At 45.0% G+C, this 16,665-nt stretch overlaps 2 protein-coding genes across 5 annotated transcripts in view; one reads left to right on the top strand and one right to left on the bottom strand.

Annotated features, from left to right (window-relative positions):
* Positions 1-5,069, bottom strand: part of NSUN6 (NOP2/Sun RNA methyltransferase 6) — a 46,923-nt gene extending 41,854 nt beyond the window's left edge. Inside the window, exons 1-2 of one of the 2 annotated variants that reach the window (XM_075552457.1) lie at positions 4,544-5,069; positions 1,250-1,405 (exon numbers count right to left, since the gene is read on the bottom strand). In XM_075552457.1, the coding sequence (XP_075408572.1) occupies positions 1,250-1,405; positions 4,544-4,618 (231 nt within the window). In that variant the 5' untranslated portion in view covers positions 4,619-5,069. The remainder of the gene's footprint in view (positions 1-1,249; positions 1,406-4,543) is intronic. The other variant, XM_075552458.1, reaches the window with a different exon arrangement.
* A 28-nt stretch (positions 5,070-5,097) lies between these two features.
* The window catches only part of ARL5B (ARF like GTPase 5B), a 43,669-nt gene continuing 32,101 nt past the window's right edge, over positions 5,098-16,665 (top strand). Inside the window, exon 1 of one of the 3 annotated variants that reach the window (XM_075552460.1) lies at positions 5,098-5,172. Coding sequence is in view for 1 of the 3 variants with exons in the window: in XM_075552459.1 (XP_075408574.1) it covers positions 10,117-10,165 (49 nt within the window). In the remaining 2 variants the exon portion in view is untranslated. The other 2 variants (XM_075552461.1, XM_075552459.1) reach the window with 2 other exon arrangements.

Here is a 16,665-nt window from a genome sequence, read left to right on the forward strand (position 1 = left end):
CGTCAAGAGAACCACAGGGAAATCGTTTAGAAAAGGCTCTGCCATGTAGGTGAGGGATGGATTGAGTTAAGCACTGGGCTCAGTGGATTAAGCTGCTCCCCAGCTTAATCAAGGATAGTAAGGGACAGCTAAGCTACCGTATATGCTCAAGTATAAGTCGACCCGAATATCCACTGAGGCACCTAATTTTACCACAAAAACTGCATAAAAATTGTGCTGAAAAACTCAGCTTATACATGAGCACATATGGTACTTTTGTCGATTAAAAATATACCCTATAGTTATTCACAGGGCCCTCTCTAGCCTTAGGTTTATGTCAGCTCTGGGTGTTCAGTACCCAGGATCGTTATATGCTACTTACTACAAAATCAGACTTGTAGGGTTAGATTGGCTCTCTGCCCAAGCATTGGCACGGTAAAGCAACTAGAGCTTTTATTGTGGCTTTCCCAAAACTGAATGAAGGGGACGCCCTGTCATAGACAGACATCTGCGAGCCTGGGAAAAACACAGCAGTCCGTGGAGTTCTGGAACCCACAGGTTGGCATTCACGGTCTACCATTGAGAAAGCGTTACAGGGAGGAACCCAATACAGGTTACACAACACCTTTATAGGTTAGAGAGCACGACACTGGACTGTATGGTGACCACCAACAGTAGGTGCTGTAAATCCTAACCCTCTCTCTGTGGAGGGAGGACCTGGGTGGTCATGGCCATCGGTACCCACCTAGAAGACAGGCATCAAGCTCGCCTTACAAAAGACCATAGCTGATGAAGCAGTTCTACTCTGCATACCGGGCTGACCACCAGTCAGAATCTAGTCATAATGACTAACAAGACCTACAGGATGTAATTCCATTTGAGAATAGGGTTGTCTTTTGGCTTGGGCGAGGGGTGGGGAGAGTTGGTCAATAGGCTGTATCAGAGTATCATGTTTTAAGTCAATCACTATTAAGATTGAATGTATATTAGAACAAAGGAAGCATGAATGGGCAAAGACTGATGCCACTTATACATCACCAACAAAGGTAAGACGTCCTGGGATAGGATTTGCCCTCGAAACCGACAGAACCTTCCCCTAGAGCCTGTACTGGGATTTCTAGTCTCTTAAATTATGAGAAAAGAAATTCCTGTGCAATGTAGACATCCATTTGTGGTATTTCTGCTATAGCAGTATTAAGCAGCTATAGAAACCAAGAGAAGCACCTCATGACTGTAATTATGTACGTGGCGTAAGAAATGTCACACCAACCTTCTGAAGTTCTTCCAGTAATAGGCTTTTCACCTGCGGGACTGAAGCGAGATGAGTGTTCACTCTGACAGTTGTGAACGAAGGGGGGTGCGACAGGTGGTTTAACAGAGTCTCCAACTTTCTCTCGGCTGCTTCTTTGCCGGAAGAAGTTACAACCTGAAAAGAACAAGTTAATGTTTCGATTTCACTATATGATGAACTAGGCAAATTACATTTATAATTTTACAGAATAAAACATCCACCTTCCAGCATTTCTTCAATTCCATTTCACTTTCCTATGGTTTTGGCATCATTAAAACAAAAGGAATGGTAATAAACCCCAACGAAACTCACTTCCCTGAAGTTGATTCCAACTAGAGTGACCCTATGTGACAGACATTAACTGCCCTTTGCTTTCCTGAAGCTGTGCATTTTTACGGGAGTAGAAAGCCTCATCTTTGTCTCATGGAGAAGCTCAGGGGTTTGAACTGCTGGCCTTGCAGTTACCAGACCAGCATGTAACCTACTACTATACCACCATGGCTCCTATGTGAATGGCTACTTGGTTAGATTACCCTAGCAAAATGCCTGACATAGGGGCTTAGAAAAACAATACCTCAACTTCAAAACCTAATTATCGTTGTGAATCTCTTAAACGCACTCCTGTAAATTTATTCTACTTATTGATAATGCATTATTAACCAATGTATCATTTCTGTAAACTATATCTGATAGCTTTGTATCAAGGAGGAAACTTGCTAATACACTTTTAAACCACACATGAAGAATAATTAACATTATACTCACTTTCACCCAAAGATCCCCCTAGAGCAGTGGTTCTCAACCTTCTTAATGCTGCGACCCTTTAACACAGTTCTGCCTATTGTGGTGATCCGCAAGCATAAAATTACTTTTGTTGCTGCTTCGTAACTGTAACTTTGCTACTGTTCTGAATCAGGTGACCCCTGTGAAAGGGTCATTTGAGCCGCAATGGGGTTGCAATCCACAGGTTGAGAACCTCTACCCTAGAGCATGAGTTTTTGAATTGTATTATTAAATGTAACCAAGTAGAGAGAGTTCAAAATGATGGGTAACAGAAGTGATCTGTCAAAAATAAAGATATGACTCATGTAGGCAAGTCCTCTGTGCAAGACACGTCTCTTCTCCCTTCTTATCATCTCACAGTACCCTGCCCCACAGAAATGTCATCAACCACTTGCCAGACTCCTAATCCACCAGTCTATGAGGAAGAACACTTTCTCAAAGGTTAGTTTGCTTTCCTTACAACTCTTCCTTTTCCTTTGATAACTTCCACCAAGGGATGATAAAGGTTGTTGTTGTCAGGTGCAATTGAGTTCCGACCCAAAGCAACTCTATGTGCAGAACACGGCACGGTCCTGTGACAGCCTCACAATTGTTCCTCTACCTGAGCCCATTGATGCAGTCAGTGTGAACCCATCTCATCAAGGGCCTTCCCCTCCTTTGCCGCCCTTCCATTTTACCAAGCATGATGCCTTTCTCCAGGCCTGGTCTTTCCCGACAACGTGTCCAAAGTATGGAAGAGGAAGTTACACCATCCTTGCCTCTAGAGAGCACTCTGGCCATACTTCTTCCGACACAGTTCTTATATCCTTTTAGCAGTCCATGGTACTTTCAATAATCTTTTCCACCACCACAAATCAAACTCATCAATTCTTCTTCAGCCTTCCTCCATATTCAATGTCCCATTTTTACATGCATATGAGGCAATGGGGAATCTCATGACTTAGTGCTCACAGTAACATCACTGCTTTTCAGTACTTTCAAGAGGTCTTGTGCAGATTTGCCTCATGCAACACGTCTGCTACTTTCATGAGCATTGTGGATCGAAGCAAGACAAAATCCTTAACAACTTCAACCTTTTCTCCATTGATCATGATGTTACTTATTGGACCAGATGTAAGAATGGTGACCCAACAGATTTCTCAAATTATAGGACAGTATTATTGATGGGAGAGGTGGTGTCATAAAAATATATTTAACCCTTTAAATCCATGCTTTTTTTGAATTTGCTGAACATCCCATTGCTCTTCGTATGGTACTAATAGTCTTTTAAAACCAAGAGATGTTATTTTCTTTTTTCCACAGTTTAGACTGCATAATCTTTGGCAAGAAACCACAGATGTCAAATCTAGAGGCCATAGCTTTAGTAATATCTTAAAAAATGAAAACATGTAAGTAGTTGTACTTTAATAGAAAATCAAAAGTGGGTAGGGGCACTTAGTGGCTTAAAGGCAGCACAGGGCAGTGGAAGTAGCCCAGGCTTTGCAGTGGAAGAGAATGAACATTTACTGAACGTTCAGTACTGGGAACTGTCAGCAGCAAACAGAATAGGCGTTGGCAAGGATTTACTAGGAGTTAGGAACCACTCCAAAGAGACTGGGTAGCACAGGGAGTTATGAATTGGGCTGCTAACCACAAAATCTGCGATGCAAATCCACCAGTCACATTGAGAAAGACATTGCTCTTGGAATCAAACAATGGCAGCAAGTTGGTTTGGTTTAGGTTGTTCTCATCAAGCCTCCTAAGTTGCTGAGAGTCAAAACCTGCTGGGTGGTAGTGGGTGAAGAATCAGGTGTGTTTAGCAGCCCTGAGACAACTTTCTTGGAAAGGTCAAGTATGGTTTCCCGTTCCTTTTTTCACAGAACAGGAAGGAAAGAACTTTACCCAAAGATTGAAAAGATCTAGAATGTGAATGCCTGCAAATCACCAGGTACAGATGGTGGCATTTAAGAAGCGTTCAATGATAGTACCCTTTCCACATGAGGGCCAGAGCAGGAGTCAAAGAGAATCTGTGTATCTCTGTTATTCAAGTGGACTTCTTCAGGGCTGACCATTTTGACTTTGTGAAGTTTCTGTGCCTTGTTCATTGCCAAGCATACAACCCGTTCTTTCCTCCTTTCTGGGTCCTGCGTTTTAAACATGGTACCTCAATTCACCTTTTATCTCAGTAGCATTAATTAAATACCTGTAGAAGGATAACGAGTCCTGGGTGGTGCATATGGTTAAGCGCTCGAACATCAACCTCAAGATTTAATCCCACCTACAAGTACCTGGAATTGGCCCCAAATTACAAGAAAAAAGCTCATGGCCTCTAGGTAGACTCCAACAACCCTACTGAGCTTCCGAGGCTGTACATTCTGCAGGAAGCTGATTGCCACCTCTTACTCTTCCACAAGAAATAAGTGTTCTTTACATTCTGACAGACTAGGAGGAGGACATGAAGGCTGGTCCAAAGACCAGGTTTCCTTTCAACGGCTGTATTACCTGACCTACCTCCTTATTCATAAATCCCTCTTTGAGATAGTTTTCCACCTCGGGTCTCAGAGAGATTTTAGGAAAAACAGACATTTTCCTAGTGTCTAGGCTTCTTCTAGGACAAGTGCTGGATCGCAGTGTTTGGGCGTTTGTCCTTCCCAACCACAGCGTGCAGGGTCTGAACGGAACGACCAGGGCGGCCCGAGAGGCCCCGGAGATGCGCGGGCCACGTGGAGTCAAGTCAGGCGACAGGGAACGCGGAGCCGGCGTGCGCGCTTCCCGGAGCTCCGCCCGCGTACAAACCGCTTCCTCGCCGGTAACACAGCGGCCCCGCGTGCTCGGTGGCGCCGCCCCCGGAAATCCCGGTAAGGCCACGCGGCTCGCGTTGCAAGAAGACCCGCACGAACAGGCTGTGGCACGGGATCCGCTGCAAAGCGGGCGTACATTGGCCACCGAGCCGGCTGCGGATCTCTCGGAAACTTAGTCCCGAACTTCCACGGGCAGGGGGGCGCTCTCCGTGCTTCTGCGGAGATCCGCTTCCTGGTTGCGTCACTTCCGGCACCGGCGTCTTTCCCGCCCCTTCCGGAATCTCCCCACCGTAACCGGACGTGTCCGTGACGTCATCTCGGACCTAGGAGCGTGAGGAGGTAGAGGCGGTTGGGGAGGTTCTTTGGAAAGGGTGCGTGTGGGAAGGAAACGGGGACCTCGTATGTATATATCAATATATTATTGTCATCGGGTGGATCCGATTCACTCTCACGACTGCTCAGTGCCAACGAGTCATTCGCTGGTTGCTCATAGCCACTCCCGCCCCCGTGGGAGTCTCAGTCTGTTTACAGAAGTAGGAAGAGAAAGCATCCGATTGTTTCCAACTGGGTCCTTGTTTTCGCAGCCCCTATATAGGACGGAGTAGAACTGCCCCTATGGGTTTTAGACACTTAACTCCTTATAGGAATAGAAAGCTTCATCCCGGCCCCGCAAAGCCTCACTTTTCCTCTCTGTCATGGCTGGTGGTTTTGAACTGGCAACCTTGCTGTTAGCAACGAAAGGCGTGGCCCCAACATCACCTGGGCAGCCTTCTTAGACATTACTGACCAGAATAAGACCTGCAAGCACGACTTCCAAACCGAAGATGAAAACTAACTCAGTCACTTTTAGATTTCGTGACACAGAAGACACATCCGATTTAGGTTGAAAATGAACAACACATACATAAATCGTTGCCTGCCTTATCTTAGAATTTTGGCTTTCCCACCTCGTATTGGTAACCACAGGGTCAGCAGTTTAAAACCACCAGCACGACATGGGAGAAAAGTGAGGCTTTCCACTGTAAAGGTTTTTGATTCAATGTACCCCATTTAAAAAAATCATTTTATTGGGGCTCTTACAACTCTTAATCACAACCCATACATACATCAATTGTGTCAAACACATTTGTATATTTGTTGCCCTCATCTTCAAAACATTTGCTTTCTACTTGAGCCCTTGGTATCAGCTCCTTATTTTCTTCCTTCCTCCCTGCCCTCCTCCCTCACGAACCTTTAATAATTTATAAATTATTTTTTTTAACGTCTTACACTGTCCTATGTCTCCCTTTGCCCACTTTTCTGTTGTCCGCCCCCCAGGGAGGGGGTTATGCATATATCATTGTTACCAGTTGCCCCTTTCTACCCCACCTGCCTCTTCCCCTCTTGGTATTGCTATTCTCATTATTAGCCCTGAGGGGTTTATCTGTCCTGGATTCCCTGTGTTTCCAGTTCCTATCTGTTCCAGTGTACATCCTCTGGTCTGGCCAGATTTGTAATGTAGAAGTGGGATCATGTTAGTGGGGGTGAGGGGGAGGAAGCATTCAAGAACTTGAGGAAAGTTGTATGTTTCATTGGTGCTACACTGCACCCTGACTGGCTTTTCTCCTCCCCACGACCCTTCTGTAAGAGGATGTCCAGACAGATGAGTTTTGGGTTCCCACTCCGCACTGCCCCTCATTCTCAATTATAAGATTTTCTGTTCTTTGATACCTGCCACCTGATGCCTTCGACACCTCATGATCACACAGACTGATTTGCTTCCTCCATGTGGGCTTTGTTGCTTTTGAGCTAGATGGCCGCTTGTTTACCTTCAAGTCTTTGAGACCACAGATGCTATCTCTTTTGATAGCCAGGCACCATCAGCTTTCTTCACCACATTTGCTTATGCACCCACTTTGTCTTCAGAAATCACGTTGGAATGTATCCCATTTTAAACCCCTCATTTGATGGATATTTTGCATGTTTTCATCTCTTGGCTGTTGTGCATAGCTCTGTAGTGCATATTGACATACAAGTCTCTCCAGTCTATGCTTTCAAGTCTTGAGTATATACCCGGGAATGGGCTTGCTAGGTCATGTGGGAGTTGTTTTTTGGAACACTATCTTGTTTTCCACAGGAGCTCTACCACGTTGTATTCCTACAAGCAGAGATAAAAGTTCCCATTTTTATATATCCTTAACATTTGATGTATGTTTTAAAATATATATATTTTGTGGTTGTTTTTAGCTATCCTTGTATCTCACTGGTTTTGATTTCCATCTCTCTGGGGGCTAATGATGTTGAGCAACTTTTCATGTGTTTGCTTGTCATTTGAATGTTCTTTGTGGTGAAATGTCTATCAAATGTGTCAATTTCAGATGTCAACTTATATGACCCCTCAAGCCATAATTCCATATGCAATGTATTGTAATTCTGGACTCTATATCGGTGGCTATAATCTCATCTTGGAGGGAGTTTTCTGCTATGTGAATGGATCAATTTAAGGTGGGATCAATTTAAGGAGGGTTCAACCCTGCCAAACCCTTTGTTTCCTTCGGGGTGTGGTCTGCCAAAAGAAAAAAGTCACACTGACATCAAAGCCATTCTCAAGGGTACCAGAGCCACCTCAGACACAGAGAGATCCCAGGGCCATCAGATCTCTCCCGTGCCAGATCTCTATCTGAAATGCAGAGGTCAAGACCAGAGGCACCAGACACTAGCGAGAAGACAATGGGCCAACTTTTCCTCATCTGGCCAAAGACCTAGGCCCGTGAGATACAGTGACAGGTAGTTTGAGTAGAAAACCTCAGCAGCAGATGCTGTTTCTGAACTGCTGACCTAGCTGTTTGCAGCCCAACTCTTAACCTACTATGCCACAGCCTCCCTCAGATGAAGTTTTTGATTTTTATGAGGCACCCATTACTTGTCTTTTGCTATTTGTACTTCTGTTATTATATTAGATAGTCCACTGTTTGAAGCCAGAATTGACAACATTGCCTTCTTTTAGGGTTCAAAAGAGACCTCTATAGCTTTTGATAGCCAGGCACCACCAGCTTTCTTCACCACATTTGCTTCGGCACCCACATGAGAAGTTTTCTAATGCACTCTGGGATTTTCTATAGGTAGAGACTATTTTACTATTTTCCTTCTTTTATAATTGGGATCCCTTCCTCCACTCCCAACCACCCCCCCCCTTTTTTTTAATGCTTTGTCTAGGAAAACATGGCTTTGGAATTATAATTTTCCCACATGTGTCTTAGAGTCTTCAAACCATAGGCACTTGGAGCACATCATATCATACACTTCCCTTTGTACAAGTGATGGAATAGTTTGGGATGTTAAAGACTATGTTGCTGAGGTTAAAAATCCTACAGCTAGATTTAATCCTTAGTCTTTTTAGTTGTGCATGTTCCTTGACTTAAACTAACTTTAGCAGCACCTGAATTTCCTTTCATTCTGGCTTCAAAGTTTTTCGTTTTAAAAAATTTGTTAGAACACAACCACGAAAGGGAAAATGAAACTAAATCAATACTGTAGAGAAATGGCTTACACCTAATGCATATTTCGGATCTGCAGGCATACCTAATGCTGGACAAAATTTGGTAGCTTTCACTTGGAGCTCAAAGCTGAACCCTGTGACTACAGGCATTTTACGGCTATCTCTTAACTGATTACATTCAAGTACTCCCATAACACAAGAACACTTTGTTCTAAAAATCTGGCATTCTGTGATGCTCGCCTTCAATAGAGGATCGCTGAAAGCAAAATCAGAAACCTGACAGTGCCCAGATATCAAAGGATATAGCATCTGGGGTCTTAAAGGATCAAAGATAAAAAAGTGGTGATCTAGCTCAGAAGCAACAAAGCCCACATGGAAGAAGCACACCAGCCTGTGCGATCATGAGGTGTCAATGAGATCAGGTATCAGGCATGTAGGACCCAAAATAAAACCATACCCAAGGTGAATGGGAGGGGGAGGGGGGGCGCATGGGCATGAAGTGGAGACCCAATGCCCCTCCGTAGACAATTGGACATCCACTCACAGAGGGGTCACAGGGAAGAGAAGATCCAGTCAGGGTGCAGTATAGAACCCATAAAACACACAACTTTCCTCTAGTTCTTTGGTGCTTCTTTCACCCCACTATCATGACTTCAAGTCTACCTTACAGATCAGATAGACCAGAGCATGCACACTGCTATAGATGAGAGCCTGCAATGCAGGGAATCCAGGATAGATAAACCCCTCAGGGCCAACAAGGGGGATAGATATACCCAGAGGATTAGGGGAGGGTGGGGTAAGATAGAGGAAATGGATCACAAGGATCAACTAGAACACCCATCCAGGGGGACGAATAACAGAAAAGTGAGTGGTGGGTGAGGAGGATAGAGGACGATGTAATATATGGAGAAAATAATCTGAGCAAGAATGGAGGGGTAAGAAATGGGGAGCTGATATCAGGGGCTCAAGTTGGTAGAGAATGCTTTAAAAATGATAATGGCAGCGTATGTGCAAATGTGTTTAACACATTGGAGGAATGTATGGATTGTAATGAGATGTAAGAGTCCCCAATAAAAGTATTTTTTAAAAAAAATGCATCCGGGCAGAACCTACGGGGACAGACAAGCCACTTGCCACACTCATTTCTCATTGGTAAAAAGTGGCTGATCGTTTCAAGAAACTGTTGTCTTTCTCTGCCTTTTACAAGTTAAGAAAGCATCTGTCACACAGCTGACTCCAAAAAAACTAAAATGACAGCGAGTGAGAGGCGGTTTTGGAAGCCCGCGGCGGCTTCAGAATAAAAAGACAAGAAGCGAGCACTATGCCACACACTCCGGTCTTCCAATCCACACTGCCCACTCCTGGACGCCGGCCGACTTGAAGCTTGCCCCCCGGAAGTGAAGCGTAACGTCCAAGCGCGTGCCTACGTAAGCGCGTGCTTACGTAAGCGCGCCAGCGTGCCGCGTCATGCTTCCGGCGTTGGAAAGCCCGGGGCGCGGGGGCGGGGCGGAGGCGTGGCCTGGGCCTGGCGGCCGCTCCGGTGGGTAGGTGGGTGCAGACGGAGAGGACTACGGGTCGGCGGTAGGCTCAGCGGGCTCGGAACAAAGGGCTATCCCGCCTGCGCTCGGCGCGGCGCCTTCCGACCAGTGACTCAGGGTTTGCCCCGGCGTCTGGACCGACTGTGGGGTCCTCACCCCGGGACTTCCAGTGGGCTTTCGCTCGGTCCCTTGCGGGCAGCGCCGCGGTGGGGACCCCGGCGCAGCGGCACCTGCTGCGGAGGGAGCTCGCGGCCCGCCCGGGTGCCCATGATGGGGCTGATCTTCGCGAAACTGTGGAGCCTCTTCTGTAACCAAGGTAGGGAGGAGGGCGCCGCGCCGCGGCTGCACGCCAGCGGGGGGGGGGGTCCGGCCGCCGAAGGGGAGCGACCGGAGGAAGGGCTTTCCGCGACCCGGAGCGGTTAGAAACTCGGTGTTTTCCGCCGGCGACGGCGGCCAAGGAAAAGCACGGGGTCCGAACCCAGACCTAGGGCTTCTCAGCGACGCAAAGCGGAAAACACATGCTGATGCTCGGAGGCATTTGCGAGCGCCGTCTTTCATCGGAGTCTGTGCCCCACTCGCGCCGATTGCAGAAGCGCCCACTCGGGAGCCTGTCAACTTTTGTTCCTCGGGCGTTGCTTTGTGTCTTTCTCTCCCCTTCTAAGCCTTCATGCCTTGCTTCTGAGATGTTAGAAAAAGTAAATGGCTTCGGTTCGATGTGGGCTGTTAGGAGCCCACAATTCGTCTTCCACGGGTTGCTGAGCTGCCGACAAGTGGCAGCCGCACAGGGACAAGAAGTTGCAAAACCTGTTCCTAGTCAGAGATGGTGATGGGATGTCTCCTGAAGGGAGGGGAAAAGCTGGCTCCCAAAAGACTGATACTCGGTGAAGTTTTAGGCAATGTTTACACTAAGTGCGTTCTTACTCGTCAGTGATAGTGTTAATCCCACGCTTTATGCATTGCGTTGAAGACCTGAACTTAATCTACAAATAAATATTGATGACAGTACCAATTTGTTTCTGCTAAAGTAGGTATCATTAAAAAGCCCCAAAGAGGGTGGAATGGCTGGCTGTGGTTCGTTTGTGCTTTGGACTGGCAAGAACAGTCTTTTGGGAAGTTGTAAATCAGCACACATGCATTTTTACAGACACATGTACTGATGTTGCTGGTGTGTATGCAAATACCAGGGGTAAATATCAATTTTCTGTTGATTGTAAAGAGTGAGCATGGGGCCAGTTTAACCGAGTATGAATATTTCTCATAACATGTATACATTTTCAGCTGTTTGTAACGTCTAATCTCCCCCGCATAATTACTTCGCAAACAAAAATGACATGCTAAAACATATACAGATTAATCAGAAGATCCCTTGTTTAATCATGCCCTTGGCTTAAATTGTTACCAAAGTAGGTGAATTTCCCCGTGTACATGGTCTTTTTCCTTTTTCTCTGCTCCCAGTTTTATCACTCCTGTTTGCCATTCCATTGAGGCTTCCTTAATCTGACTAGGTAGGTATGAAAAGACTTAAAGAGAGATGGCAGGAGATGGTGAAAGGTATTCACTGCCCACTTAAAAATTTTTTTATTAAATACTTTTATGAGGTGCTATTATTATCTCTTATCACAATCCATACATTCATCTATTGTGTCTAGCACATTTGTACATATGGTGCCATCATTTCAAAACATTTTCTTTCTACTTGAGCCCTTGGTATCAGCTCCTCCCTCCCCGCCTTCTTTCCTCATGAGCCCTAGATGAGTTATAGATTTTTATTTTCACATCTTCCTCTGTCAACCTTTACCTACTTTTCTGTTGTTAGTCTCCCTGGGAGGGGTTTTATGTCAATCCTTGTGATAGATTCCCCCTTTCTCCCCACACCTTCTCCTTATCCTCCTGGTATCTCAATTCTCATTGTTGGCCCTGAGGGGTTTATCTATTCTGGATTCCATGTTGGGGCTCTTATCTGTAGCTCACATATTATATAGCCACATAATTGTTTGGTTTCCTGAATACCAATTTCGACTTAAGAGTTTTTCTTCTAGTGTGGCGTTATGGTTGAAAGTGTGGAACTACTAGTGATTCTGTTCATCTTCTTACATATTCATACAGTTAGCAGGTGCTTCTAGGCCATAAGCCAGCTTGCAGAGTTAGGCATAGATACAAACATTTAAAACAGATTAAAAGATACGCCTCCTTGCTCTCGGAAACCTTAGTAACTGAGGCAGGGATGGGGGAAAGCATGCAGTTCAATTGTGCAAACAAAGTGCTGGAGCAAGTCAGATACCAGGCCCCTGCCTCTGAGTCACCAATGACTCAGTGACCCTATGTGACAGAGTGGAAGTACCCCAGAGGATTTCCAGGTTTGTCAGTGTTTATTTCAGCAGATCACCACATCTTTCCTGTGCAGCGGTTGATGAGTGCTAATCACCACTCGTACCTACCAGGTCTCGTGAATTAATTTAACAGGTAAACATGTATCCGAGGCATTACGAAAGCAGTGATTAATTTTTCTCAGGTGGTTTATAGAAAAAGGTATCTAGTCTTATAAAGGGCAGTATATTCCAAGAAACTCAATTGCCAATGTTAGGTGCTGTCGGGTGGCTCATAGTGATACTATGTACAAAAATCCAAAATACTGCCTGGTCCTGCACCATCCTCACAATTGTTCTTATGTTTGAGCTCATTGTCGCAGCCACTGTGTCAGCCCATGTCCATCTCATCAAGGGTTTTTCTTTTGCCCACTGACCTTCCACTTTACTAAGCAGGATGCCCTTTCTTTTTCAGGGACTAGTATCTCCTAACGTGTCGAACGTATGTGACATGAAGTCTTGACATCCTTTCTTCTTCTTTTTTTTTTTTTTAAAGTCATTTATTGGGGGCTTGTACAGCTCTTATAATCCATACATACATCCATTGTGTCAAGCACACTTGTTGCCATTATCATTTTTAAAATGTTTTCCTTCTACTTGAGCCCTTGGTATCAGCTCATTTTTCCCCTCCCTCCCTGCACCCCTTCCCTCAAAAACCCTTAATAATTTATAAATGATTATTTTTTCATGTCTTACACTGACCAATGTCTCCCTTTATCCGCTTTTTTGTTGTCCACCCCCTAGGGAAGGGATTATATGTCTATCATTGTGATCAGTGTCCCCTTTCTCCCCCCACCTTCCCCTCCTCATATCGCCATAGACCCCCAAAGAGACATCCTTGCTTGTTTTTGACACTTTAAAGGAGCCTTGTGTAGTAGGTTTGTCCAATGTAGTACATTGTTTGGTGTTTTTAGTGCTACCACCCACCCTCCCTCCTGCCAGATTGATATTTCTAGTGACCCTGTAGTGCAGAGTAGAATCACCCCAGTGGATTTCTGAGGCTGTAAGTCTGTACAGGAGCAGACAGCTGCATCTTTCTTCCAAGGAGCAGCTGGTGGTTTCAAAACTGCTGACCTTCCGAAAGCAGCTGAATGCATAAGGGCTTCCCTTGCTACCATAGAAGTCCTAGATAGACAGTTTTTTCCATGTACATACATACCAAACATAGGACCCCACACCAAACCCATTGGCATCAAGTCAGCCTCCACTCAGTGACCCAACAGAACAGAGTAAAACCCCTCCTTAGAGCCCAAGACCGTCAGTCTTTGCAAGAACAGCCAGCCAGCCTTATCTTTCTCTCTGGAAGCAGCTAAGGGGCCTTGTGGTTAGCAGCGCAACACTTAACCCACTGTGCCACCAAGGTTCTTCTGATGCATATGCATGAAAAAGTTTGTAAATTAGTCGCAGTAGGAGCATTCACAACAACAGTTAATAATACACTGCAGTACTAAATGAAATAAGGGTTACTTGACACACACCCGCCTCCCCGCACTGTGATAGCACAGCATTCAATGTGACAACAGAGAGGGCCACTGTGTGTCTGATGGGCAGAGAGCAAGTGCACAGTGGTTGTGCAGGACAAGGGGGTGATTCATCCCTAAGGTGGGCCAGTGCAGGACAAGGAGAAATTTCATGGAGCCACTCAGTGGCACCCAATTACAAATGATGAGTTCTTTCTTATGCAATTGCCCATTTAATATCTTCTGATTGGGTTTGACCACGGATAACTGAAGCTCCAGAAAGTCAAAGCTCAGAAAGAGGGGACTACTGTACTGGAACTCTAATGAAGAGGAATTTATTGGTCACATTGAGTGGCAGGGACTTGCTATTCCAGCTAAAGAAGAATGGGCAAAAGGGAGAGGAATGAAGTTGGTGGATGTCACTGAGCTGTTTTTAACTCATGGCGACCCATGGACAACAGAAAGAAGTTGTCCTGGTCCTTCTTCAGGGATTGGTCCCTGCTGATAAGTCTGAAGTGCATGAGAGTAAGTCTCGACTTCTTCTTCTCTGAAGAGCATTCTGCCTGTAATGCTTCCACAACACATCCGTTCGCTCTTTCGGCAGCCTAGGGTAATAGTTTTTGCCAACACTGTAACTTAAAAGGTATTGATTTTTCTCCAGTCTTCCTTATTCATTGTCCAGCTTTCTTAAGTATATGAGACATGACTTAGTTTGGGTCAGAGCACCTTCGTCCTCAAAAGTGACATCTTTTTGCTTTTCAGCTTTTTAAATAAGTCTTTGGCTGCAGATTTTCTAGTACATACATTGTTTGATTTCTTTTTTTTTAACATCATTTTATTGGTGGCTCTTACTGCTCTTAACACAATCCGTACATACATCGTGTCAAGCACATTTGTTGCCGTCATCATTTTCAAAATATTTTCTACTTGAACCCTTGATATCAGCTCCTAATTTTCTCCTTCCCCCTCTCCCTCCCTCTTTTCCTCCCTCATGAACTCTTGATAAATTATAAATTATTATTTTCATATCTTACATCATCTGCTCTCCCTTTACCCACTTTTCTGTTGTCTGTCTCCCTGGTGGTGGGGGTGGTGGTGTATGTTGGTCATTCTGATTGGCTCCCCCTTTCCTTTGTCCAGTCACCTTCCTCTTCCCCGCCTGGTATCTCTGCTCATGATTGGTCCTGAGGAGGTTTACCTGTCCTGGATTCCCTGGGTTTCCAGCTCTTACCTGCACCAGTGCACATGCTCGGGTCTGGCTGGATTTGAAAGGTAGAATCGGGGTCATGATAGGCGGGGAGGAGGAAGCATTAAAGAACGAGAAGCAAGTTGTATGTTTTGTTGGTGCTATACTGCACCCTGACTGGCTCAGAGTGACACAGGAAGAGTGCCTGTGACCCTTCCGTAAGGGGATGTCCAATTGTCTTCAGATGGGCTTTGGGTCTCCACTCCATGCTCCCCTTCACTCACATTGGTATGATTTTTTGTTGTTGTTCTGGGTCTTTGATACCTGATACCTGATCCCATCGACACCTCATGATCACACAGGCTGGTGTGCTTCTTCCACGTGGACTTTGTTGCTTCTCTGCTAGATGGCTGCTTGTTTGTCTTCAAGCCTTTAAGACCCCAGACACTGATTGCTTGAATTCTTGACTGTTCCTGTCATGGTTGTTGATTGTAGATCCAAGTAAAAGGATGCCCGACAACTTCAGTCTTTTCTCTGTGTATCATGAAAATGCTTGTTGATCCAGATCAGAGGATATTTGTTTTCTTTGTTGTAGTGTAATTTATACTGAAGAATGCAGTGTTTGATTGTGTCAAGAGATGCGTCAAGTCTTCTTGGCTTTCAGTAAACATGCTTGTCTCATGCATGTTTCAGGTTGTTTGTTAATGAGCCTTCCTCTAATCTTGATGCCCTCATTCTTCTTCATATGGGCCCACCTTCTTGATCATTAGCTCAAACTACAGAGTGAACAAATGTGGTGCAAGGATAGAACCTGACTTTGAGGTACGCCCTTCCTGATTTGAAACCATGCCGTGTCTTCTTGTTCAGCTTGATCTAGGTGCAGGATCCGCATGAGCAAACTGAACTGTCCCTGAGTTCCCATTCTTCTCGAGGCTAGCCAGTTGTGATCCACACAGTCGGATGCTTTTGCCTTGTCAGTAAAACAAAACTAAAAATTTTTTTGGTGTTGTCCTTATTTCATGCCCTCTTCTGAATCCAGCTTAAATCTCAGGCGGCTCCCTGCTCATGTATTGCTGCAGTCATTTAGCACAATTTTACTTGCTCGAGATATTTGTGATATTGTTTGATACTCTCTGCATTCTGTGGGGTCACCTTTCTTTGGAAAGGATATGACTTTGGTCCAGCCAACTGTCCAGGCCATTGTCTTCTGCATTTCTTAGTTCAGGTAGATGTGTTCTTCCTGTGCTGCATCTGTTTGTTGACACATTTTAGTTGATAATACTGCCATTCCTGGAGCCTTGGTCTCACTAACGCCTTCAGGACAGCCTGGGCTTCATCCTTCAAGGTCTAGTTCCATCAGGTCTTAATCATATGCTACTTCCTGAGATGGACGAACGCTGACTAGTTCTTTTTTGTTTAGTGACTCTGTTTTCTCTCCATCTTCTTCTAATGTTCGAGCATTGTTCTTCAATATTTTGCCTGTTGAATCAGCATTGCCACTTTTGAGGCTTGAATTTAACAAAAATTTGTTTTTTAGTTTTTTCAGCTTTGTCTTAAGCCATCATCCTTTGAGATCTTTGGTTCAGTATTTCTATTTTGCCATTTTGCATCCATCCATTGTGTCAAGCACATTTGTACACTTGTTGCCATCATCATTCTTAAAATATTTTCCTTCTACCTGAGCCCATGGTATCAGCTCCTCATTTTTGTCCCTCCCTACCTCACAAACCCTTGATACTTTATAAATTACTATTTTTTCATGTCTTACACTGTCCAATGTCTCCCTTCGCCCACTTTCTTGTTG

This window comes from Tenrec ecaudatus, chromosome 6 (genome assembly GCF_050624435.1).
Source record: "Tenrec ecaudatus isolate mTenEca1 chromosome 6, mTenEca1.hap1, whole genome shotgun sequence".
Lineage (NCBI taxonomy): Eukaryota > Metazoa > Chordata > Mammalia > Afrosoricida > Tenrecidae > Tenrec > Tenrec ecaudatus.